Below are 24,313 nucleotides of genomic sequence, written 5' to 3'. Positions count from 1 at the left end.
ACTGTCATCCACCCTGGAATAATTTGCTTGGTTTCAAGACAGACACTATGCTGAATATCTGTCATTCCACATATAACACAATTAATTGTCGGGTATCTAATATCCTTGAATATCCTTCTCAATACGGCACACCAAACCCTTAAATTCCAGGCTCTAACTCAGGCCAGAGCATTAGTTAATCTTTCAAAACACCACCTGAACACCTGTATTAGGCCCAGGCTGCAACTCACACTGTTACTGTGTATATTCACCCTTCTACCCCCACCTTAGACCCTCAGTTAACTTCATGCCCTCCCTGCTTTGTGGTTTGCTCACCTCGACTTGGTTATTCGGCATGGTGTACCCTCTGTAATCCACGTGACCAAGCTTCTCCTGGAGGTAGAACTGGATCCAGTTGTGGAATCCAATGACAGTCCGTCCACCACGTGTTTCACCCACAAACACGTGCTCAAACCCAGATGAATTGGGCCTGTGGAGGAGAAAACAGGACATCTCCACTCCTATGCTCAAATCCTGCTGTGTTAGAGCCTCATTTATCTTCTTGGTAGTTCTACGTGTAAACTTCCAGACATCCAGGTCCCTCTGAACAGCACGATCGTTCAATCTCTCACCATTTGGAAACTGCTCTGCCTTTGTATTTATCTTCCTGAATGGACGACCTTATATTTTTCTACATTATATCTCACCCGGTAATTTTGAGCCCATTTTCTGAACCTGTTTGGAAGCTCGCGTGTGCTTCTCACAGCTCGTTGACACGTTTTCTTCCGATCTTCAGCAGGGATGGGTCAAGAACAACTGGGGACTATGCACTGATTCTTGTGACACTGCACCAATCACAGGTTCTCAAACTGAAGCTGACCCAGTTATTCCCACTCTTTGTTTCCTATCCTATTCCAATTTCCTAGGCAGGATACTAGTCCCAATACTGTCTGCTGTCATTTTGTTTCCTTTTCTTATGTGTGCCAAAACACAACATATCAACTGGTTCACCTTTATCCATTCTTATCCATTTGTCAGATATTATTTCCCTCTTGACTTGTGACCACGTTCCTGAACTGACCGAGCTGCTTCACCCCATATCCCTCACCCAAACCAACCTGCAACACTCTGGTCTCCATTAGAGCATCCAAAAAGCTGTGGATTTCATTCTCCTCCTCTGGGGTAATGACCTCAGGATGCCCTCTGTCAGCCTCATAATTATCCAACAGGGAAATGAAAGCTAAAAGGAATGACACATGTATTTTTGATTCAGTCCATGCATTTATGGGACCAGTCATTCACTCTCAGACATCCAGTGTTCAGTATCGGAGGGTGGGTGTCAGTGAATGAATATCAGATACTGGGACCGGGCATGATGGGTTTGGTTTAGTTTAGTTTAGTTTAGTGGAAACAACCCTTTCGGCCCACTGAGTCCACACCGACCAGCGATCCCCGCACATTAACACTATCCTGCATACACTGGGCACAATTTACTTTTATACCAAGCCAATTAACCTACAAGCCTCTATATCTTTGGAGAGTGAGAGGAAACAAAAGATCTCGGTGAAAACCCACGCAGTCATGGGGTGAACGTACAAACTCCGTACAGACAGCACCCGTAGTCGGGATCGAGCCCAGGTCTCCGGCGCTGTAAGGAAGCAACTCTACCGCTGCGCCACAGTGCCGTCCAACAATATGGGTTGAGTGACATAGGGAGAAGATTAGTTTCAGAGATGAAAGAGGATGTGTCAGAAGGAACTGCAGATGCTGGTTTAAACCGAAGGTAGACACAAATAGCTGGAGTAACTCAGTGGGACAGGCAGCATCTCTGGGCAGAAAGAATGGGTGAGGTTCCGGGTCGAGACCCTTCTTCCAACTGGTTAGGGATAAGGGAAATGAGAGAAATAGACAGTGATGTGGAGAGATAATAAACAATGAATGAGTCATGCAAAAAAGTTATGATGATAAAGGAAACAGGCCATTGTTAGTACACAAAAATGCTGGAGAAACTCAGCGGGAGCGTAGGAAATAGGCAATGTTTCGGGCTGAAACCCTTCTTCCAATACCTGTTTGTAGGGTGAAAATTAGAAGCTAGTGCGACTTGGGTGGGGGAGAGGTAGAGAGAGGGAATGCCGGGGCTACCTGAAGTGAGATAAATCAATATTCATACCACTTGGCTGTAAGCTGCCCAAGCGAAATATGAGATGCTGTTCCTCCAATTTGCGTTTAGCCTCACTTTGACAATGGAGGAGACCTAGGACAGAAAAGTCTGTGTAGGAATGGGAAGGAGAATTAAAGTGTCCAGCAACTGGGAGATCAGGTAGGTTCAGGCAGGATGAACGAAGGTGTTCCGCGAAACGATCGCCCCGTCTACGTTTGGTCTCGCTGATGTATGAGTCCACATCTTGAACCGTGGATACAGTACATGAGGTTGGAGGAGGTGCAAGTGAACCTCTGCCTAACCTGAAAGGACTGTCGGGGTCCCTAGACAGAGTTGAGGGAGGAGGTATAGCGACATGTGTTGCATCTTCTGCGGTTGCAGGGGAAGGTACCTGGAGAGGGTGTGGTTTGGGTGGGAAGGACGGAAAGAGGATGTCACTGGTTAATATAGTGAATAATACAGCAGAAGGCTATCAAGACGCACGTCCTAGATCAATGATATGGTCTGTGACGGATCTTGCTGGAGGACTGCAGCCAGTTTTGGAAAGTGAGCTTGGTATAAGGCATTCCACTTCAAACAGAATCTTTACATCTGTTTCAACGATGAGGGTAGAGTCATGACAATGGTCCTTGTTTTTTAGGGGTGAAATAAAAAACCTGAAGCATCGAAAGGGAGACCATGGGTAGGGAATACAGGAACTATGGGAATGGCTGGAATACAATGAATGAGTGAAAGAGATTAATACAAAGATGGATTGGTGAATTGAGATACTAACAAAGGCAGTAAGATTGAGAGATTCAATGACAGCAAAGAGAGGGGGAAAGGACACCGTGCATGAATAACTCAGCGGCTCAGGCAACACCTCCAGAGAATGTAGATAGGTGATGTTTCAGGTCGGGACTCTTTATCAGAGGGGGAATAAGGCTTCACATTAACAATGAGTGAACCAGGAGAGAGATGAACAGTCATAACCAATAGTCCTATAACCAATAGTTTTCTGGAACCAATAGTTGTTTGAGGTTTTCCTGTTGACCATGTATATCCTGGGGCTGGCAGCTCCCATCACAGCTGGAGCTTGTGCATGAAGTCTCCTGGAACTAAATCTCTCACCTGAAAATGTTTTCTTCTTACAGACGTCCTCATTCACGAAGAGGAACAACGGAAATGTCGTTTTGCTGGTCACGTCGGTGTAAGTTTGTCCGACTTGTTCCTGTTGCCAACAATAATAAACAAATGTTATTTGAAACCAAAGGAATCATCAAGACAGTGCAAGTTCATCCACTTCAGCTCCAATCCTAATTCTTCATCCTGAAATACCTATCGATTCTTCAGAGGTTTTCGTTCTTCTTTTTGTAGTCTTCGACAAAACCTGTCCTTGTTCAGTGTTAACACTCCATGTATTTATTTCCAGCTATCTAGCACTATGAACATAATCTGTTCCTTGGAAAAGTATGGTATTAGTTGGCAGTTCGCAGACACATGTGTTTTCCTCTGTCCTACCTGAAGGGAAATCTTGTAATCGATCCCCGGTTGAAGTCTGTTCACGTCATTGTCCCACAGTGTCTGTGCGATGCCTGATAATTCTGCACGGCTTTCCATTCCATACAAATACAGAAAAAATCTATTTCAGGAAATGGAGTGAGGCGTTCAGCGGGGAGAAGTTATCGATGGGAAGGAAGCACTTCACTGTCAAAATTAATGTAAATTGAACAGAAAATTTAGCAGGGTTTTTAATAAAAACTTGATCATCATCTTGGTGCCTCACCTGAGGGAGAAATCTACCTTTCATTTTTAAACCTGCATATCACACTTGCCCTTATTTCAAGGATAAATACAATTTACTCCCACCTTGTCCTCTACTTTGCACTTGGATTGGGTAGTTTCACAAGCTCGGTCATTGCTAATAATATTAGGACAGAAAATGCATATCCTTTCTGAATCTCTCCTTGCAATACTTCGTAACTACATGATCTTGGATCCAATTGCACACATTTCAACTCCTTGATAGTGGTTAACCCAACCCCCATTTGGTCCACATCGTGGGTTTAAAATTCCCACTGCCATAAGTCCTTTTCACAATTCCATCAGACTCTTAGCACATTAAAGTATTGTGGTTCGTAAAATACACACGTGCTCTGAAAATGGGTTCCCAGTCCTGGAATAAACAGTTCTACTAATTTATATATTGATATACTAACTGACAACACTCTCTTGTTTTATATAATAATATATCACAGAGTGACTGTCCTTCCTCATTACCAAATCCTCTACTTTCAGAAATCAGTCTTGGAACCTCTTCACAAAGAAGGGGGAAAAGAAATCAAAGGTGACCACCTGACTAATTCATCCATGGTGAAGCCATTTGTAACCCCTCTCCATTGAGATTAAGTATTTCAACACAAAAGACCAGCATGTGCTGTACCACACTGAATCTAAGACTATGAGATGGAACATACACCCTTTCTGCTTGATTAAGCTCAATGGTGGGGGCTGGAAGCTGCTGGCCCTAACCATGGAATTTTCTTGTGCAGTCCATGTGCACTGTTACCTACTGGGGCTCCCCTACACCATTAAATCTCCAGCCCATGTATACCTCCCACAGTCCCTGTGGATACATCCACTAATCCCCGAATAGGCAAAGATGTTGTGTTCAACCCCCTGTGAAATGTTTGCTTCACTGGAGACCAGTTGTCACTCAGTATATCTGTACACATGCTACCCCATTCTGGGGGTCGGTTGGAGTCTCCAGTCCCTCCACCCCAACCAAAGCAGGGACTTAGATGTCAATAAATTCAATGTTTGAGTTGCCAAGGTCAATGGGTTCCTGCTCAGATAATATAATGCAACATGTTTCTACACCTTCCATCTGTGAAATGGTTTATCAATATAATTTAGATTGCCTTACCTTCAATAAAGCCCCCCTTCGAGTGACGTATGAGGACTTCCTTTCTCTCTGCGCCTCACACTCATTCACGTAATGGCTGTGCTATTATTAAGGTTCCACTGCCATCACATTTCAACCCAGAGACACACACGTGTGTGCTGAATGCTGCAGCCACAATGCCAAGATCCTACTCTGCTGTCCTCTCACCGTCCACATGTTGGCCAGCTTTTGTGCATCTTCTAATGCGTCACAATGTGACTGTCATTGGTGGAGTCCCCGGGCAACCAATAGAAGGCCCTTGCCGAACTAGCTCCCTGTGAAGTGAGGACAATGGGATGGGACGGGTGAAGGGGTCGATCAGCAGAAAGGACTTGCCTGATTCAGCATAATACAGAGCTCTTAAAACAAACGGATAGCCCAGAACATAGAAAAACAGCCAATCACAACATTTCACACATAGCCTCACAGGCCTCCAACTCCACAGCATGTAGGGTCACAGGGATTACTACCAGCCTTGTGCTCACATTCAACTCTACCCATTGTTAGTCAACTTATCAAAACAAATGCTGAGGAGATTTACTATTTCAGTAAGACCCCAAATTCAGGGACAAAGCTTGATATCAAGGCTAACCATCTCCCCCACAAACTGATTTTCTCTGTCGCAGCTTTTCATTGCCCCCTACCCCCTCTCTCCCTCCCTCTCTCCTTCTCTCTATTCCTTTCCCCCTCTTTCATGCATCGTAACCCTAATCACTACATACTACTTTTCCCTGGCTCTGTTCGACAGCCATTCCCCCTTTAACTCTCATCCTCCCAAAGTTACAAGGTTAATTCCCGTGATGGCGGGACTGTCATATGCTGAGAGAATGGAGCAGCTGGGCTTGTACACTCTGGAGTTTCGAAGGATGAGAGGATATCTCATTGAAACATATAAGATTGTTAAGGGCTTGGACACACTAGAGGCAGGAAACATGTTCCCGATGTTGAGGGAATCCAGAACCAGGGGCCACAGTTTAAGAATAAGAAGTAAGCCATTTAGAACAGAGACAAGGAAACACTTTTTCTCACAGAGAGTAGTGAGTCTGTGGAATTCTCTGCCTCAGAGGGCGGTGGAGGCAGGTTCTCTGGATGTTTCAAGAGAGAGCTAGATAGGGCTCTTAAAAATAGCGGAGTCAGGGGATATGGGGAGAAGGCAAGAACGGGGTACTGATTGGGGATGATCAGCCATGATCACATTGAATGGCGGTGCTGGCTCGAAGGGCCAAATAGCCTACTCCTGCACCTATTGTCTATTGTCTAAACTCTCTTGTCCCAACCCTGGCATGAAGGTCTGACAAGTTTCACACCCATTCAAAGACTATCGAAACAAATTTCACTCCATTTCATATCCTGAAGTGAGCAGTGACCTAGCTTGATTCCCTTGGCGCCTGGCCTCCTGCTGCCACGGTCTGCACCCATCTATCTCACTGCTAAACTAATATTCATCATGTCCTTTTGTTTAACAAGCCTTGTTCTGTCACTGTTGCTGATCTGAAATGATAATCTAGGCCCATTCCTTCACGAGGACAGAAACTTGTTTGTTCTGAGCCTTTGTTTCCCAGAACATATCCATTTATAACCTCCAACCTCCCTGTAATTAAAAACAACATATAAACAGTAAATCAATGCAAAAGAAGAAACAACCTTGGATTAGTAGGAACAGATCAGATTACCACCAGGTGGCGCCGTACGATGGCAGCCTCGCCAAAGTCCTGTCTTGGCCTGTTCTTCTTTTGTTGTTTATAGTCTGTTGTTAAATGTATATTTTAGTGTATCTTTAGTTTTGTATTATGTGGGGGGTGGGGTAAATTTTTTTATCTCTTTCCTCGACAGAGATGGGACTTTTCCGTATTGTTTATCCGTCCGCACTGCGGCCTAACATTGTGGAGCTGGCGGTCCTTTTGCTGGGGATCGACTTCGGGAGCTCCAACCATAGGAGCCTGTGGACTTAACATCGTGGAGCTTGTGATCCCTTTGTCAGGGATCAACTTCGGGAGCTCGAACTGCGGGAGCCTGCGGACTTAACATCGTGGAGCTCGCGGTCCCCACTTCGAAAACTCCAAGCTGCAGGAGCTTTGACCGCTCCGATCACCAGAACTCAATCGCCAGCTGCGGGAGCTTCAATCGTCCTGACTGCGGATGGTTCGACAGCCCTAACCACCGGGGAAAAGGAGAAAAGAAGATAATACGTTATTGCCTTCCATCACAGTGCGCTGTGGTGGATATTAATGTTCATTTTTATGTAGATGTGTGTCTTGTTGCTTTTTTGGTTTGACTGTGTGGCAAGTCAAATTCCTTGTATGATTTTTACATACTTGGCTAATAAATTAATTACAATTACAATTAAATGGACAATGCCCTCACAAGATCAGGCCACTCCAAAATGCTTTGCAACAATGGAATTAGATGTAGTAATATGGCCATGTTATTAATGTAATCGAACATAGGAAGACTGCAATTTATTTTATTTGAAATAAATATTTTATGAAATAAATGAAATCTGTGTAATTAAAGAATTTCCACACTACATTTGTATACTTTTAAAGTATCTATTTATGAGATTAATGGTCAGCAATAATGGTGACATCCGCTATGCATAAATCCTCCTGTGGATGGCAGTATAAGTGTAAATGTTGGATTACAAAGACAGTGCTGGAGTAACTCAGCAGGTCAGGCAGCATCTCTGGAGAACACAGGTCTGTGATGATTAGGACCAGTTCTCTGCTTCAGACTGATTCAATCAGTATGTCTGAAGAAGTGTCCCGACCCGATATGCCATCTATCTAGGTTCTCCAGAGATGCTGACTGACCCACTGAGTTACTCCAGCACTTTGTGTCTTCTTTTTAATAAACCAGCATCTGCAGTTCCTCGTATCGTTTATATGTAAGGTCACAGGCAGCCCTGAAGTGCAACACGCAACAATAAAGTACAATTGCAGCAAAGGAGGACATAATTGGCTGGCTTTGTGCTGGGGAGATTTTTTTGTTTCTCATTTTGTGTGTTTATCATGAGCGTGAGTGTAATTCATGCTACTCCACAAATTCAGCAGTGCATGCGTGATACATGCACGCCGGTCATATGCAAAGTAGGTAGCCCGTGACGTGAGTACTTGTTTAATGCTGATCTGATGCCAATACTGCTCAGTGATTCAGTTAACAGGAGTACAGCCGATCTGGAAAACTCAAAAACTCTACCCTGTCAAATCCATAAGACTGTTGGAAGGAAATGCAGACGTTGGTTTACATCGAGGATAGAAACAAAATGCTGGAGCAACTGAGCGGGGGTGGCAGCATCTCTGGAGAGAAGGAATGGGTGACATTTCGGGTCAAGACTCTTCTTCAGACTGAAGTCAGACTGACTTCTTCTGGTATGAAGAAGGGTCTCGACCCAAAACGTCACCCATTCCTTCTCTCCAGAGTTGCTGCCTGTCCTGCTGAGTTACTCCAGCATTTTGTGTTTAATGGGCCTGTCCCACTTAGGCAAATTTTTTGGCAACTACAGGCGACTAGTTTGTCGCCACATGTTTGCCTGTGGTCGCCGGGAGTCGTCTCCTCGGTCGCGCAATAAGTCGTAGCGTCTTTCTGGTCGCCGCTAAATTTTCAACATGTTTTAACAAAATTTTAAGAGCGTAGCGTGACTTCTCCCGATGTAGGTGCTGTCGTAGGTTGTCGTCAGGAAGATATGGATTGTCGCTGTTTTTTCGGCGACCTGCTACGACTATGACAGTTGCCAGCAGTTGCCTAAAAAATCGCCAAGTGGGACAGACCAATAAGTCCATAAGGTTGCTGTATATTTCAACGAGGTCCCACCCCCCCCCCTATCCGCTCCCCCCTATAAAGTCTAGAGAGTACAGCAGTAAAGCCATCCCCTGCACTCACCACTCCATCTGCACTATTTAAAGCAACCAACAACTCACTGCATTCTGTTGAGGCCGGGTTGGATAGTAAGTCAACTAAAGAGACACTTAACACTTAGTAAACCAACATTTGGGGGGAAATGCTGCAGTTGAAATGGACAAGAGAAGCCAGGACTTTGATCACCGTTCCACTGAGAATTCAGTACATTCAAGAGATTGAGGAGAGGGCCCAGAGAGCAATCCAGACTGTGGGAGAGGCTGAGGGAGAGGGACAGACAGGCCCTCAGCAAGAAGCCTAAGCCACAAATAGCATTGAGAAACAGACGTGTTAATGAAGGGGCGAGAGCTTGGCTCGCCCCTGGGGTAATGAAGGTAACGCAGGAAAATGTGAGGTTATCCTGTGTGGATGGAAGAATAGAAACCTAGTTATTATTTAAACAGAGTGATACTACAGTATGTTCCAGTACTTAGGGATTTGGGCTCTTTTGTTCAGGAGCCGGAAAAGGTTATCATGCATGTAAAACAAGCGATTAGAAAGTCCAATGGAATGTTAGCCTTATTCTAGGAGTTTTAAGAGTAGGGTAGTCTTGATGCTACTGCAGACCTCCCCTTGAGTACCATGTACAGTTTTGGTGTCTGTATTTAGGGTAAGAAGTGCTTCCATTAAAGACAGTGACCAGAAGATTAACTGGGCTGATTTTTGGGATGAAGGAGTTAACCGATGAAGAAAGATTGAATAGACTGAGCATACACGCTGAGTGTAAAAGAATGAGAAGTGATCCAACTAAAACATTAAATTCTATGAGGAATTATCAGTTCTATGCTGAAAAGATGATTCCACGTGGGGATATTTAGAACTAGAAGGCACAGTTTCAGATTAAGAGGTTGTCCATTTCAGATGGAAAAGAGGATGATTCATCATTTGATGCATCGTGAGTCTTTGGAAGTCCTTACCCGAGAGGGACTTGTATTCAAAGTGGAGAAAGACATGCATTTAAACTACAAGGGAGTCAGGAGTATGGGGAGAGAATGTGAAAGTGACTCTGAGGCCAAGACTGGATTAGCCACAAATGTAGTGAATGGGGTTGCATGCTTCAGGACTGACTGGGCTCATCCTGCTCCTGTTTCTTATGTTCATCACAAGAGCACCCAAACTCTCTGCTCCAGTGGAGGCTGGTTCATGTAATGAGAGCAGCAGGCAGCACATGCACTGAGATTTGGGGTTGAGAGGGAAAGATAGATTAGCCTTGATTGAATGGCAGAGTAGACTTACTTAATGGGCCAAATGGCCTAATTCTGCTCCGAGAACCTATGATCTTATGAACATGTTTCTCGTCTATCCTTAGTAAATATAAGCTATGCGGAGTGGGCCATTTGCATGGCTGCTCCTTCATTCAATAAATTGTAATCCTGTATGACCCCCAGGGACCATATGTCTTCTAATAGCTGAAAATCTAATTAGCTGTTTTGAATATGCTCAGACTTTGAGTAGAGAATTCCAAAGATTCACCACCTTCAGAGTTTTTCTTTGTCTGTCAAAGGTTCCCAAAGACAATGGAAGCAAAGAACTACAGATGCTGGTTTATACCAAAGATAGACACAAAGTGCTGGTGTAACTCAGTGGGTCAGGCAGCATCATTGGAGAAAAAGGATAGGTGTTGTTTCGGGTCAGTACCCATCTTTGGACTGGAGTCTTTGCACTTTGCACTGGAATCTTTAGCACTTGTGTCTATCTCCCAAAGACATAAGGCTGACCCCTTATTTTGTCCACATAAGGCTGACCCCTTATTTTGTCCACAAATATCCCCAGGACAGGAAACAATAATCCAGCATCTACACCGCCAAGCCCATAAGAATGTTGTTTATTTCAATGAGATTACCTTCTAAAGTCTGGAGAGTGCTGGCCTAGTCTGCTTAATCTTTCCTCATGGGACGGCACGGTGGCGCAGCGGTAGAGTTGCTGCCTTACAGCGCTGGAGACCCAGGTTCAATCCTGTCCACGGGTGCTGTCTGTAAGGAGTTTGCACATTCTCCCCGTGACCGCGTGGGCTTTCTCCGAAATCTTTGGTTTCCTCGCACATATCAAAGACGTACAGGTTTGTAGGTTAATTGGCTTGGTATAAGTGTCAATTGTCCCTAGTGTGTGTAGGGTAGTGTTAATGTGCAGTGTTAATCGCTGGTCGGTGCAGACTCGGTGGGCTGAAGAGCCTGTTTTCACGCTGTAGCTCTAACTACAAGCTTAACTAAATAAACTAAAAATAAAACAAATCTGCATTCTCAGCAATCAAACTGGTGAATCTTTGCTGCATTTTTCCCCATCACAAGTATATCATTGCATGAGTGCAGACCCATACACTATATTCCATATCCATAATTAGAGCAAGATGTGTCCAAATATTTGCTCAAATGCTTTTGCAATAAAGGCCAACATTCTGTTTGTCTTCCTAATTGCTTCCTGTACCTAAATAATGAATGCCTTTGTCTGTTGGAGATGACCGTACATGCCTTCAATACTTGAAACTTATAAATTAAAAATGATCGTGCAAATGAGGAAATGCAACATGAGGAGAATTGGGCATGAGTGTGTCTCTCACAATTTCATGGTCACCTGTGGCTAAAGTCTTCAATTATATCCAAGATGCAAAGTCAATGAATGGGCACTTGATCCTTGTCAGTCTGCGTAGTTTCTTGAGTATTGTGAAGCAACGCATTATTTTTCAAGAGCTGTGGAGCTGTATCAGTGGCGATCGCTCTATACATTTGACTGATGTGCCAACCTGTGACCATGGTGAAGAAGGCGTTTGGCATGCATGCCTTCATTGGTCAGGGCAATGAGTACAGGAGTTGGGACGTCATGTTACAAATGTAACTTGTAGAAGAAGTTAGTTGGATCTGATTTGGTTTTGTGTACGGGTGCCCAGTTTTAGGGAGGATGTCATTAAGCTGGGAAGGGTGCCAAAAAAGATCACCAGAAACATATAAAATCATGAGAGGTTGATGGCCACAGTCTTTTCCCCAGGGTAGATAGACCAGGTGATGCGCATGTGGAACAAGTCCAGTGGAAGTTGTAGAAGAGGGTACATTTGGTGACTTTTAAAAGATATTCAGGCTGGAAAGGGAAATGTTTAGAGGGATTTGGGCCAATTGCAGGTAAATAGGATTCGCTCTGTTATAAAACCTGGTTGGTTGGACATGTTGGGATGAAGGGCACTGTTTCTGTGCTCTATGACTAGAAGGAATTAGTCTAGGGAAGCAGTGAGAATTGTGCGTAAGACCCCCGCCTCTCACGGTCAAGCTGCAGCCTGGTCTCTAGCTTCATCTCCAAAATCTAGTTACTGACCCACTGAAACCATTCATTCACCTCGACTCTCTCTTCTCTTCCCAAACCCCCCCCCCTCGGCCCCTCGTCTGTCATCCACACCCACCCTCAAGCTGCCGATGTCTCCTGCCCCTCCGTCCTCAGTCATCTTACGCCGAACTCTGAACGAGGCCCCTCACCACTTTACCCCCCCTGGAGAGAGAACTCCGCCCATCCCCGGCCGGCCCCGTGGCTCTGCATTCCTGCCCCCGGCTCACTGCCTCACTCACTCACTCTCCGCCTTCCCCGCTCCGGGTGGGTCACACTCCAGTCCGCGTTTTGCATCAGCTCTGAGTCCGAGTGCGGGGTCGGCGAGGAGAGGAGAGGAGAGGATCGGGAGAGTGGTGGAGCGGAGAGCGGTCGGTCCATAACCGGAGCTGGCCCCCGAGCTCTCGGCAGCGGCTCACTGACCGCAGCAGCGATCGCACGGAGCTTCAGTGATCCGCTGGGGGCCGGTGCCCTGACTCTCCCCCCCAGTCCCACCTCCTCCCCCCTTACTCGACCCATTCTACCATCTGACCCCTTGCCCCTCACTCATTTGCCTTCACTCTCTTTCTATCCCTTTATCGCCTATTCTTTTCACCTATTCTCTCCCTCGCACCTCTTCCTCTCCTCACCGCCTATTCCTCCCCCCCCCCACTTCCTTGCTCCCCACTCTTCAGTTCCCCTGTCAGTCTTTATTTCCACGCCTCTCTCTCCAGCTGTGTGCCACCCAGACCCCCGCTTGAACTGAGGTAGGGGCTCATCAATCAGCAGCCTTGGTGCATCTCGGCCGGTGTCCAGGATGTGCTGCTGGCTGGCTCTATGTGTCACGGTCCAGGCAGCTTTGCTCTGGCAGATAGTGGTTGGAGCAACTTCAGCTCAATTCTCCCAGCCCTACTATCACCAGGAGAACGGTAAGTGTCAACTTTATTATCTCTGTACAGGATGTGACAGGGCTGGCACTTATTACCTTATTGCACTATCTGCAGAGGAAGGGATGAATATTTCTGCTCCCTCTTCCCTCTCCCCCACCTCAGCCCGTCTGACTTGCTCTGTCTGTCCATGTCCCCCAGAGACATGGTCTGACTTGCTGAGCAACTCCAGCACTTTGTGATTTACTCTGATCAGTATTGTCTGCAGAATCATCAGTGCAGTGCTGTTTGCCCATCTCTCCCAGTGTGCTGCCTGGCTGAATCTGCCTCCTTCTCTGTCTGTCTGATCTCTCTATCTTTCTCTCTCTCTCTCTATCATCACTCACTTTTGATCTTTTTCCACAAGCCCCGCCAGTCCCAGGTGCTTTCCGCTCCCTTGGAAGCACTGAAAGAACTTTATTTTGCACAATGATGCCTGCAGTTATGTACTGGCAGTCCCACAGGTCCCCTCTCCTGTTTACTCCCCAGTCCCTGAAAGGTTTCTGTGCTTCACTTGTTCACTTTTCCTTTATTCAGGCAGTGTAGTCAGAAAGTGATCATCACAAACATCAGCTTGTGGGTGAAAAACAAACATGAAGTGGTGGTGGGGGCCTCCCAGACAGACGGGTTGTGGGTTTAGTTCATTCCCAATGCTTGATCTGTGATGGCCGGACAACTCCTGATTCAACATCCTCTGTTGAACCATGGATGAGAGTGACCCATACATTCCAGGTTTGCCCTCAGACAATGAGCAACTATTCTTGTGAGCAAACGTCCGTTGCTTTTTCACAGTGAGGTTTTGTACTAATAGGGAAAGCTCTGTGTGTAAAGAGTATCATAGTGGTGGGAACAGGTTGATTATTATAGTGGGGACAGTGTTGGTGGGCTCGTTCTGTTGAGGTGGAATGTGTTAGTGTAAGGTATGGGAGCATTGCATTCTGTTAGTGGATAACATAGAAACATAGAAATTAGGTGCAGGAGTAGGCCATTCGGCCCTTCGAGCCTGCACCGCCATTCAATATGATCATGGCTGATCATCCAACTCAGTATCCTGTACCTGCCTTCTCTCTATACCCCCTGATCCCTTTAGCCACAAGGGCCACATCTAACTCCCTCTTAAATATAGCCAATGAACTGGCCTCAACTACCTTCTGTGGCAGAGAATTCCAGAGATTCACCACTCTCTGTGTGAAAAATGTTTTTCTCATCACGGTCCTAAAAGATTTCCCCCTTATCCTTAAACTGTGACCCCTTGTTCTGGACTTCCCCAACATCGGGAACAATCTTCCTGCATCTAGCCTGTCCAACCCCTTAAGAATTTTGTAAGTTTCTATAAGATCCCCCCTCAATCTTCTAAATTCTAGCGAGTACAAGCCGAGTCTATCCAGTCTTTCTTCATATGATAGGCCTGACAGGTTTGTTTCCAAATAAATACCTTATTCCTAACATTAGCAGTCATACAAATGGAAATATGACATTGTCTTCATTCACGTTGCTTATGCCATCATTTTCAGTACAATATTTGTAGTGCGTTGGCAACATTTTGAGTTCTAAGCATTCAGTCAGCAAAAGATGGAGTGGCAAAGTGGTGCAAGGATTAAGTTGCTGCCCTACAGCTCCAGGGATCCAAGTGTGATCCTGACTACAGCTGCTGTCTGTGTGGAGTTTGTACATTCTCCCCGTGACTGCGTATGTTTTCCACGGGTGCTCCGGCTTCCTCCCACACTCCAAAGACGTACAGGTTTGTAGGTTGACAAAAAATGCTGGAGTAACTCAGCGGGACAGGCAGCATCTCTGGAGAGAAGGAATGGGTGATGTTTTTGGTCAAGATCCTTCTTCAGACTGTAGGTTAATTGGCTTCAGTAAAATTATAAATTGTCCCCAGTGTATACAATAGTGCTAGTGTATAGGGTGATTGCTGGTCGGCTCGGACTCAGTGGGCCGAAGGGTCTGTTTCCACGCTGTATCTAAAGATTATTTTACAGGGGCCCAGCCACCTGATGGCCAATTGCGAGAAGACCCTACACTGTGGTTTTTCCCACAGAGTCTTTGAAACTGCTGCACCAAGCACCTGTCCATCTCTCAATACTACTCCTGTACCTTGGAATGTGCCAATCTACAACTTGCAGTTGTGGGCAGCTTGCACTGGAAAACCAACAAGCTATAGGGCAGACCCACGTGCATCTTTCACAGAGTTAATGATCTTCCAGCCACAGATCAATACAGCTGGGTAGAGGTTGCATTGTTTAATGTGCACTCATCTGGTGGAAACAGTTCTCCTACCTTCTGCCCTGGTCACAGTAATGCTGGCTTCTGGTCTGATGTTTCATAACACTGAAGTACAGTACTCTCAGTATAGGTCTTTCATTGCATCACCTAATTATTCCTGGGTAAGATATTACTGGTGGCATCACAGGTAAATAGGGTGGTCAAGATTTTTCGTACATTGACCTTCATCATTCAGGGTTTTGAGAATTTAGGCCATTCTGTTGCAGCTGAGTTTTGCTCACTTTGCTATAGCAAGGATGTTGTCAAGCTGGAAAGAGTGCATAGAAAACTTACTAGGTTGTTGTCAGGACTCGAGGGCTTGAGGTATAGAGAGAGTTTATGCAGGAGGCTGAGGGGTGACCTTATAGAGATGTATAAAATCATGAGGGCAATAGATTTGGTGAATGCTCAGTCTTTTACTCTGGGTAGGGGAATCTAGAACCAGAGGAGATAGGTTTGAGGTGCGAGGAACAAGATTTAATACAAATGTTTCACTTTTCAGCAACGTTTTCACTCAGAGAATGGTGGGTATGTGGAACGTGCTGTCAGAAGAGGGAGTTGAGACAGGTACTATAACAGCATTTAAAAGCCACTTGGATAAGTGCATGGATAGGAAAGGTTTAGAGGGATATTGGCCAAACACGACAATGGCACTAGCTTAGATTGGGCTTCTTGGTCAGCCAGGATGAGATGGGCCGAATGGCCTGTTTCCATGTTGTATGTCTCAATGTCTCATTTTGGGACAAATAGGTCTGTCATGTGGTATCACTGGGATATTCGGGTTAAAGAAGGCAATATCACATACTCCTGCCCCTCATCTGGAGGAAAATATGGGAACATTTGGAAAGCAAAATAACATGGCCCAAACCAGGAAATGTTGGTGTACAGGGTGTGTGAGGTTGTGATATGGAAAGGATGCTGGCAGTTACAGCAAGCATTTATGATTTCCAAGAGTAAGTTGGCCTCAATTTCAAAGTAGAAAAATAGGGATTGTCCTGCTGAGATCAGACAGGCATTTAGTCAGACCTCATTTGGAGCAGTGTTTGCAGTTTTGGTACCCCATGTCCAAAACAGCAGGTAGTTGGCTTAGACCCAGGGCTGCATGAATTCACGAGGTTGGAAAACATACTCATTCCAGGAATTAATGAGGAAAGATTGAGTAAAGTTTGAATTATACTCACTGGAGTTTAAAATAATGGGAGGTTCAGGTTCAGGCGATGTGAGACAGGGCTGTAAAAGGGGTTGACAGAGTCACTGCTAGGAGAAAGTTTCCTCCACCTGGAGAGTCTTGATCTAGAGAACACGGCCTCAGGTTTGATGCTTGTGACGAGAAAGAGGGAATATTTATTTGTGCAGATGAATTAAATTTGAATTGAGTAGAATTGATTTGGGTTGAATTAATTTGAATACTTTATTGTCACATGTGACAAATCACAGTGAAATTCGTTGCTTGCATAGTACCCAAGATATGCAAATAGTCGCCACAAAAGGGCACCGATAAAGTTACAATGAATCCTGTGCCAGATTACAAACAAAATGGTGAAATGCTTTGCATATCAGGCAGTGTTTATGGAGAAAACATTTCAAGTCAGTGATCTTTCATCACTATATCTATTTCATCATCTATATCTCTTCACAGGTGCTGTCTGACCTGTTGAGTCTTTCCAGCATCTGTAGTTTTTGGTGTTCAAGTAATGAGTTTACTCAGTCCGCCTAGACCTACCTGATGTCCCAGTTGAGAAACATTTTAATTCTCCTTCCCATTCCCACTTTGACCTTTCTGTCCAAGGCCTCCTCCATTGTCAGAGTGAGGCTAATCGCAAATTGGAGGAACAGCATCTCATATTTTGCTTGAGCAGCTTACAATCCAGTGGTATGAATATTGCTTTATCTAACTTCAAGTCAACTCTCTCTCTCTCCATCCCTCCTCAACCCACGTCACACCAGGTTCCCGTTCTCACCCCGCAAACAGCTAACAATGGCCTGTTTCCGTTATCATCGTTACTTTTTTGCATATCTTTCATTAATTTGATCTTTATCTCTCTACATCACTGTCTATATTTCTCGTTTCCCTTTTCCCTAACCATTCTGAAGAAGGGTCTCGACCCAAAACATCACCGATCCCTTCTCTCCAGCGATGCTGCCTGTCCTGCTGAGTTACTCCAGTATTTTGTGTTTATAATGAGTTTAGTCAATAGTTGAACGGAACTGATTAGGATCATCCTGTGAGGCAGATGACGTGGCTGAGGTTCTAACTGAGAACTTCCCGTCACAGATTCACCAGTGAAGGGGTTTCTCCCAATGCAAGGATAACTGAGGAGGCAGCCGTCATATTGAATAGGTGGTTAACAGGCTGATGCGTATAAAAAATCCTTCATGTCGAAAAGTAGTTTGACTAATGTAACATGTGGAATGTTATCAAAGGGAAAATCCTTTGGGTTAAAGGAATCGTGGCAGCATCACTGTAAAATTGGCTCAGGAACAAAAAGTACAAAGTAGCAAAAAACAAAGTGCTGGAGAAAGACAGCGGGTCAGGCAGCATCTGTGGAGGGGAATGAACAGTCAACGTTTTGGGTCGCGACCGTTCTACTGGACTGAGAGAGAGGAAGGGAGATAGCAAGAATAGAGGTAAGGAGATGGAGGGTGGGGGCCGAGGTCTGGCAGTTCCAAGGAGGGATGGAGTGGTAGAAGGACTCAGGGGGGGAGAGAGAGATGGAGAAAACAACAGAAGGTGAAGGTAACAAGGGGCTTCAGATGATGGAGTGGAACCAAATAGGGCAGGTGGGAACAAGAGGGGTAGGGGAGCCAATGGGATAGGTATGAAGGTGATGAACAGTGAGTGGGGTAGAAGCAGGGTGAGAGGAGGTGGGGTGTAGAGGGAAAGAAGGGTGTGCATACAAAATGCTGGAGTATCTCAATGGGACAGGCATCCCTGGAGAGAAGGAGCGTTTCGGGTCAAGACCCATCATTAGAAAGAAGGGTGTATGCGGGAGGATCTGTGTGGAGAAAGGGACTGAGGATGGGGCGAAAGCAGGTTACCTGATATTTGAGCATTCAGTGTTCATACAAAGGTGGACTATGAAGTGCTGTGCCACTGGTTTGCATTTTTCTTTGCCTTGGCAGTGAAGGCGGCTGAATGGAAATGGGGAAGAGAATTGTAATGGGTAGCAACCAAGTGCATGGGTGGAGGTGTAGGGGCAGGTGTTGCAGTGGAAAGTGCCTGAGGATGGGAGGGATAAGCGAATCAGAGAATCATAGAGAAAGCAGAAAGGGGTGGTGAGGGGAAGATGTGACAGATGGTGGGATCACATAGTAGATGGCGGAAATGTCAAAGAATGATGTGCTCGATGCAAAGGCTGGTGGGACAAAAAATGAGGACCAGGGGAACTCTATCCTTGTTCCCTCTGGGGGAAGGTGGGATGAGATCAGATGTGCCTGAAATGGTGGAGATGAAGGCAAGGGCACGACGGATCACACTGAGGAGAAAAGGTTTGTTTCCTGACGAAGGAGAACATATCCAATGTGGAGGACCTTGTCTCGAGAATTTTTTTTTAAACAGATGAGGCAGAGGAACTGAGAGAAAGGGATGGTGTCCGTACGAGAGGCAGGATGGGAGGAGTTAGCTGTGAGAGTCTAGGAAGCAGTGGGAGTCTAGGCAGCTGTGGCAGTCTAGGTAGTTGTGGCAGTGGATACTTTATCTCCTGAGATGGCGATAGAGAGATCAAGAACGAGGAACGAGGTGTCGGAAATAGCCCCAGTGAATTTGAGAGCAGGGCAGAAGATGGTAGTGAAGTGGATCAAATCAATGAATTCAATCGCAGTTGAATTTCAAACAGGAGGAAGGTATATAGTGATGGAGTTACACATGTGGGCATGTCAAAGTTTGCAATTGACTTAAGGAGGTTCTGAGGAAACCTCAATAACTTGAAACATTCGCTTTGTCACTTTTCCACAGATGCTGCCTGACCTGATGTGTATTTCCAGCATTTTCTGTTTGTTTGAACAATCTAAGTGGTCATTCCCCATGTGCTCTCCACCGCTCCTGCTTCAATGCAGCTTAAAACATGCTAGTTTTCTATTTCCAGTTCTAATGAAAGGTCATCCACCTGAAATGGTAACTCTGGTCTTCTGGCGAAGCTGCTCGACTATTTCCAGCAGTTTTTGTTTTCATTTCAGATTTTCAGCAACTGAAGTTATGTTTTTTGTTTCTCGATTATGGAGTTTACATTCTTTTAACCAGACCTGCCCCATAAACTGCGTGCCGTGTTTACACAACCAGCTACATGGGATGTGTTTTAGTCATTAATGTCAATTTTAACTGAGGATCCAACACCAGTTTCATTCAGGATCTGTAAAATAGTGCAATAAAATATCAAAAAAGACTTTATATCCAGCTGGGGTTAAGCATCTGGTGACAATTTGGAGAGTCACTCAAAGCAATTGCGGGAGACTCTCCTCAGGGCCGATGTAACTTGGCATGGGGTTATATCACGGACCAAGTTATTGTTAGCCAATCATTAATGGTTGTGGGGATTTTGGCCACGTGCTACATTTCATGCTGGCCTTCGGCCTAAGCGTAGTCAAAATGTGGGGGAAAAAATAAAAGCTGCAGATGCTGTAAATCTGAAATAAAACAAGAAAATGCTGGAAGAAGGAACAGCAGACACCGAAGATAGCCACAAAATACTGGAGTAACAGCTAGACAGGCAGCATCTCTGGAGAGAAGGAGCGGATGACCCATCTTCAGTTACTCCAACATTTTTTGTGTCTATCTTCCGAAAATGCTGGATTTCGATTCACCTCGACCCCATTGAGGATATTGGACTTTATCTAAAGAACTGATGCGCTACAATGCCGATAAATATATCTTCCCCTTATATTCTGTATCTTCCCCTTTGCTCTGTTGGTTGCACTTGTGTTTGAATTGATTGTATCTTTGTATGGTATATCTGATCTGGTTGGATAGCAAACAAAGCTTTTCGCTGTACCTCGGTACATGTGACATTAATAAAACTAAACCTAAACCTCAGCAGGGTAGCAGTGTCTGTGGAAAGAGAAACAGAATTAACGTTCAGGTCTGAGACACTTATTTAGAACTGGGAAAGAGAGAAAATTGTCTCATTTAAATTGCAGATAAAATGGGGATGTTTGGGTAGTGCCTAGGGAATATGTTTGGATGCAGATTATGTTGCCTTGTCTGTGTGGGGGTTTGACAGTAGCTGATTTGTGGATGGGCCCAGCTACACCAGGCTACACTAACAGAGATGAGAAATACTGGGACAAGACCGCAAAAACTGAGAGGGTGGTGCAAAACCAGGAACTTCTGATGATAAGAGATAGAAACATAGAAACATAGAAAATAGGTGCAGGAGTAGGCCATTCGGCCCTTCGAGCCTGCACCGCCATTCAATATGATCATGGCTGATCATCCAACTCAGTATCCTGTACCTGCCTTCTCTCCATACCCCCTGATCCCTTTAGCCACAAGGGCCACATCTAACTCCCTCTTAAATATAGCCAATGAACTGGCCTCAACTACCTTCTGTGGCAGAGAGTTCCAGAGATTCACCACTCTCTGTGTGAAAAATGTTTTTCCCATCTCGGTCCTAAAGGATATCCCCTTTATCCTTAAACTGTGACCCCTTGTCCTGGACTTCCCCAACATCGGGAACAATCTTCCTGCATCTAGCCTGTCCAACCCCTTAAGAATTTTGTAAGTTTCTATAAGATCCCCCCTCAATCTTCCAAATTCTAGCGAGTACAAGCCGAGTCTATCCAGTCTTTCAGAGCACAATATCTGTTGAAGTGGTGACAACGTGATTAGGCTGAGCCAACTGTAAGGATTAATAGCTTGGGGGTGGTCAGGAGAGGAAAAATACAACAAGAGGTGAGATTCAGAGAGACAGGGTCAGAGGAATGAGTGTTTGTATCCAAGAATTATTGAAGCTTACAATCTGTTGAAGGGATGTGTAAAACCATAGGTCATATCCTGCTAATCAGAGAATGTTTATTTTATCTTTCTATCCCCCCCCTCCCCCCCCCCCCCCCCCCCTCCTATGACCATATTAAATTCTGTTGCACAGTGAACTCTGCTTCTGTGACTGTCACTTTTCATTAATGATCTTATGTAGAACATCCCAAGTTTCTTTTGACTGCAAACAGAAGCAAATGCTAGATATGACCCATTGTTCACAAATCCATGTTGAGCCTTAAGTCAATCTTCTTCTTCTTTTCGTGTCCATCTTGTTACAAATGTTGACCTCGCTGTCATCGTCCGTCCTGAAAAGGACGCAAGCTTCCGGCGACAATCAGTGGAAGCCATCCCGTCGCAATAGATAATGATGGTAGCAGAATTAGCTCAGGAAACTTCCAGTTTCCAGCCCCGCGACGTGGACTCTTCTGCTCTGGGGCCCTTAAGCCAATGATTCCAAGTAATCAGCATCTCTGTCAATGATGGTCAATTGAAGGAATCTGTACGGTGCTGACATTATAGTGCCAGGTGTCAGCTCCTGGTGACCGCCTTTGAGGCCTTGCCACCGAGAGAACGATTTAACCAGCAACAGGAGATTACTGAGTTGGATGATCAGCCATGATCATATTGAATGGCGGTGCAGGCTCGAAGGGCCGAATGGCCTACTCCTGCACCTATTTTCTATGTTTCTATGTAATAAGAATTGAGTCCATTCATGCATAGCAATATCACGCCTCTAACCACGGGTGGCAGTAGGGTTATTAGGTGGACTTTATGTGCATATGGAGAATAATGGGAGGCTAGATGACATTGTTTTAAGATGCAAGGGATAAAGTTTAAATTAGATGTACAGGGCAGGTTTTTTTACACAGAGGGTGGTGTGTGCCTGGAATGTACTGCCAGGGTTGGTGGCGGAGACAGATAGAGTAGTATGTTTAAAAGGCTTTTAGATAGTTACATGGATATGCAGGGAATTGAGGGATATAGATCACGTGCAGGCAGATGAGATTAGTTTATCTCGGTATTTAGTATATTCGGCACAGACACTGTGGGCCAAATCTGATGCTAAGATAAATGAATCTCATCTGCCTGCACATGATCCATACTGTACTGTCCTAGGTTCTATGTTCTTAATGGGGGGCAGTTTCCTCCTGCCCAGCACCAGTCGCAGGGAGGGCTTCCGAGATTGTCTAGAACTCGCAACAGCATGACAAGTTCAGAGAGAATACATCGGAGTGAGTTGATGAGAAGATTGGTGTAACCCCTGTGGAGGATGCTGAACAGGAGAGGAAGGGTCCAGATAAAGAAGAGATTCTGATCACCCTGAAGGGAAGATTTGTGGCCAAAGAAGTGAGCATTGAGGTAAAAGGAAACGGAAGAACACAGCTCATGTGATGGAGGTTTGGACTGAGTGCAGCTGATCATCCAACTCAGCTAGTCAGCACTTAAACTAAACCCCAGGCAGTGGTACCAAGTCTGGGTGGTGACAGCGTTGGACAGGCCGGGCCCTGCTGATTTAATCTGTTTTCATGGTCATGGGTCGACCTTGTCCAGTGTCAGTGACCAAGAGACTTGGTAACAATGAGAAACATCGGCAGCATTCACAATCAGACAGCCTGGCATTCAGCACCGTTCTGCACTCTGATGTCAAAGGGAAGGTATGTGTGTGTGTGCAGGTTGTGGATGCTGGGAGTTAGGGGGAAGTTGGAAGAATGTGAAATGGTGGGGAACAAAATTACTGCAGATTCCAACTAGCCACTCTTCCGTGAAAGCTCTGTCCTATTTTTGGTGATACTATTGGAGCATGATCGACACCAGCTGTTGTGATGGAACTCCTGTTTGAGAATATTACTTGCATCCATTCTGACTCTGAAACCATGAGAGGGAAGAGGTTCGGGAGAGGTGTGGGGGGAGATTTGAGGAGGAGGTTGTGTTATCACCTGGTCCCGTTTGAGCAAGACATTCAAGCAATGTAAATGTAATGTCCTGGTCCTATGGTCAATCACTCTGGGACTGAACAAACTGGTGAATGGCAGCAATTGGGGTCTGGATTCAACAGGGCTGTGGAAGGCTCCCAGTGCACTTTCGAGTTCATTTTAAAATTCTTTTATTTGTTTTCAAATCGTTGAATGGGCTCGCCCCGCCTTACCTCTCTGAGCTGCTCCACCTATATGCTCTTGCCCGGTGCCTCAGGTCAGCTGATCAGCTGCTCCTTGAGGTACCACGGTCTAAGCGGAAGCTCAGAGGGGATAGAGCCTTTTCTGTTGCTGCTCCGGCACTTTGGAACACCTTGCCGTTGCACATCAGACAGGCCCCCTCACTGTCCATCTTCAAATCCTCCCTAAAAACTCATTTTTATTCTCTGGCTTTCGACACTGGCTGAGACATTGCTCCTGTTCTTAGTGCTTTTAATGTCTTTTAATTTTTACAGTTTTTAGTCCTTCGTTTTACGGTTTTTAATGGTTTGTAATAACTTTTTGTCCATGAGTTCTCATGTACAGCACTTTGTGGTAACTGCGGTTGTTTAAAGCGCTTTATAAATAAAGTTTATTATTATTATTATTATTATTATTATTAAGGCTAAGCACAGTTCATAGCAGCAGGGAAAAACCCCACATTGTTGCCTGGGCGACGATATTTACTGGGGCCATGTGCCCTTTTCAAATTGGCAAATTTCCTGTGGCTCATAATTTTCTTTTTTTTCAACAAGGTTAAACTGTTATATTGATATAAAATCAAGCATTTTTTCCATTCACGCCAGCTGTTTTATTTAAATAAATGGTGGGCCTTTGACATTACAAGAACATTGTTGGTCCCGACCTGAAACGTCACCTATCCACATTCTCCAGAGATGCTGCCTCACCCGTTTATGTCTTTCCATGAACATTGTTGTTACTGTTTTT

At 45.1% G+C, this 24,313-nt stretch overlaps 2 protein-coding genes across 3 annotated transcripts in view; one reads left to right on the top strand and one right to left on the bottom strand.

Annotated features, from left to right (window-relative positions):
• Positions 1–255: 255 nt before the first annotated feature.
• On the bottom strand, positions 256–5,224 carry LOC116984989 (poly(U)-specific endoribonuclease-B-like). Its single transcript, XM_033039350.1, has 5 exons — positions 5,046–5,224; positions 3,641–3,740; positions 3,251–3,350; positions 1,098–1,219; positions 256–582 (listed from the first exon to the last, which is right to left on the bottom strand). The coding sequence occupies exons 2-5, from the start codon at positions 3,737–3,739 to the stop codon at positions 256–258; spliced, it is 648 nt and encodes a 215-aa protein (XP_032895241.1). The 5' UTR covers position 3,740; positions 5,046–5,224.
• A 7,677-nt stretch (positions 5,225–12,901) lies between these two features.
• LOC116985271 (kielin cysteine rich BMP regulator) overlaps positions 12,902–24,313 on the top strand; it is a 112,161-nt gene continuing 100,749 nt past the window's right edge. For both annotated transcript variants that reach the window (XM_033039954.1, XM_033039953.1), the window contains exon 1: positions 12,902–13,174. In XM_033039954.1, the coding sequence (XP_032895845.1) occupies positions 13,063–13,174 (112 nt within the window). In that variant the 5' untranslated portion in view covers positions 12,902–13,062. The remainder of the gene's footprint in view (positions 13,175–24,313) is intronic.

The sequence above is a fragment of the Amblyraja radiata genome, chromosome 21 (assembly GCF_010909765.2).
Source record: "Amblyraja radiata isolate CabotCenter1 chromosome 21, sAmbRad1.1.pri, whole genome shotgun sequence".
In the NCBI taxonomy this organism is placed as follows: domain Eukaryota; kingdom Metazoa; phylum Chordata; class Chondrichthyes; order Rajiformes; family Rajidae; genus Amblyraja; species Amblyraja radiata.
This window is presented reverse-complemented; position numbering and strand designations above follow the sequence as displayed.

What these genes read in the sequence shown, in the direction of transcription:
- LOC116984989 (XM_033039350.1), bottom strand. Translation starts at nt 3,739, where the DNA reads ATGGAAAGCCGTGCAGAATTATCAGGCATCGCACAGACACTGTGGGAC. An exon ending in TAAGAAGAAAACATTTTCAG is followed by an intron (nt 1,220 to 3,250) that starts GTGAGAGATTTA and finishes CATTCCTTTTAG; the next exon opens with CTTTCATTTCCCTGTTGGAT. An exon ending in TGGAGACCAGAGTGTTGCAG is followed by an intron (nt 583 to 1,097) that starts GTTGGTTTGGGT and finishes CGTGCTGTTCAG; the next exon opens with AGGGACCTGGATGTCTGGAA.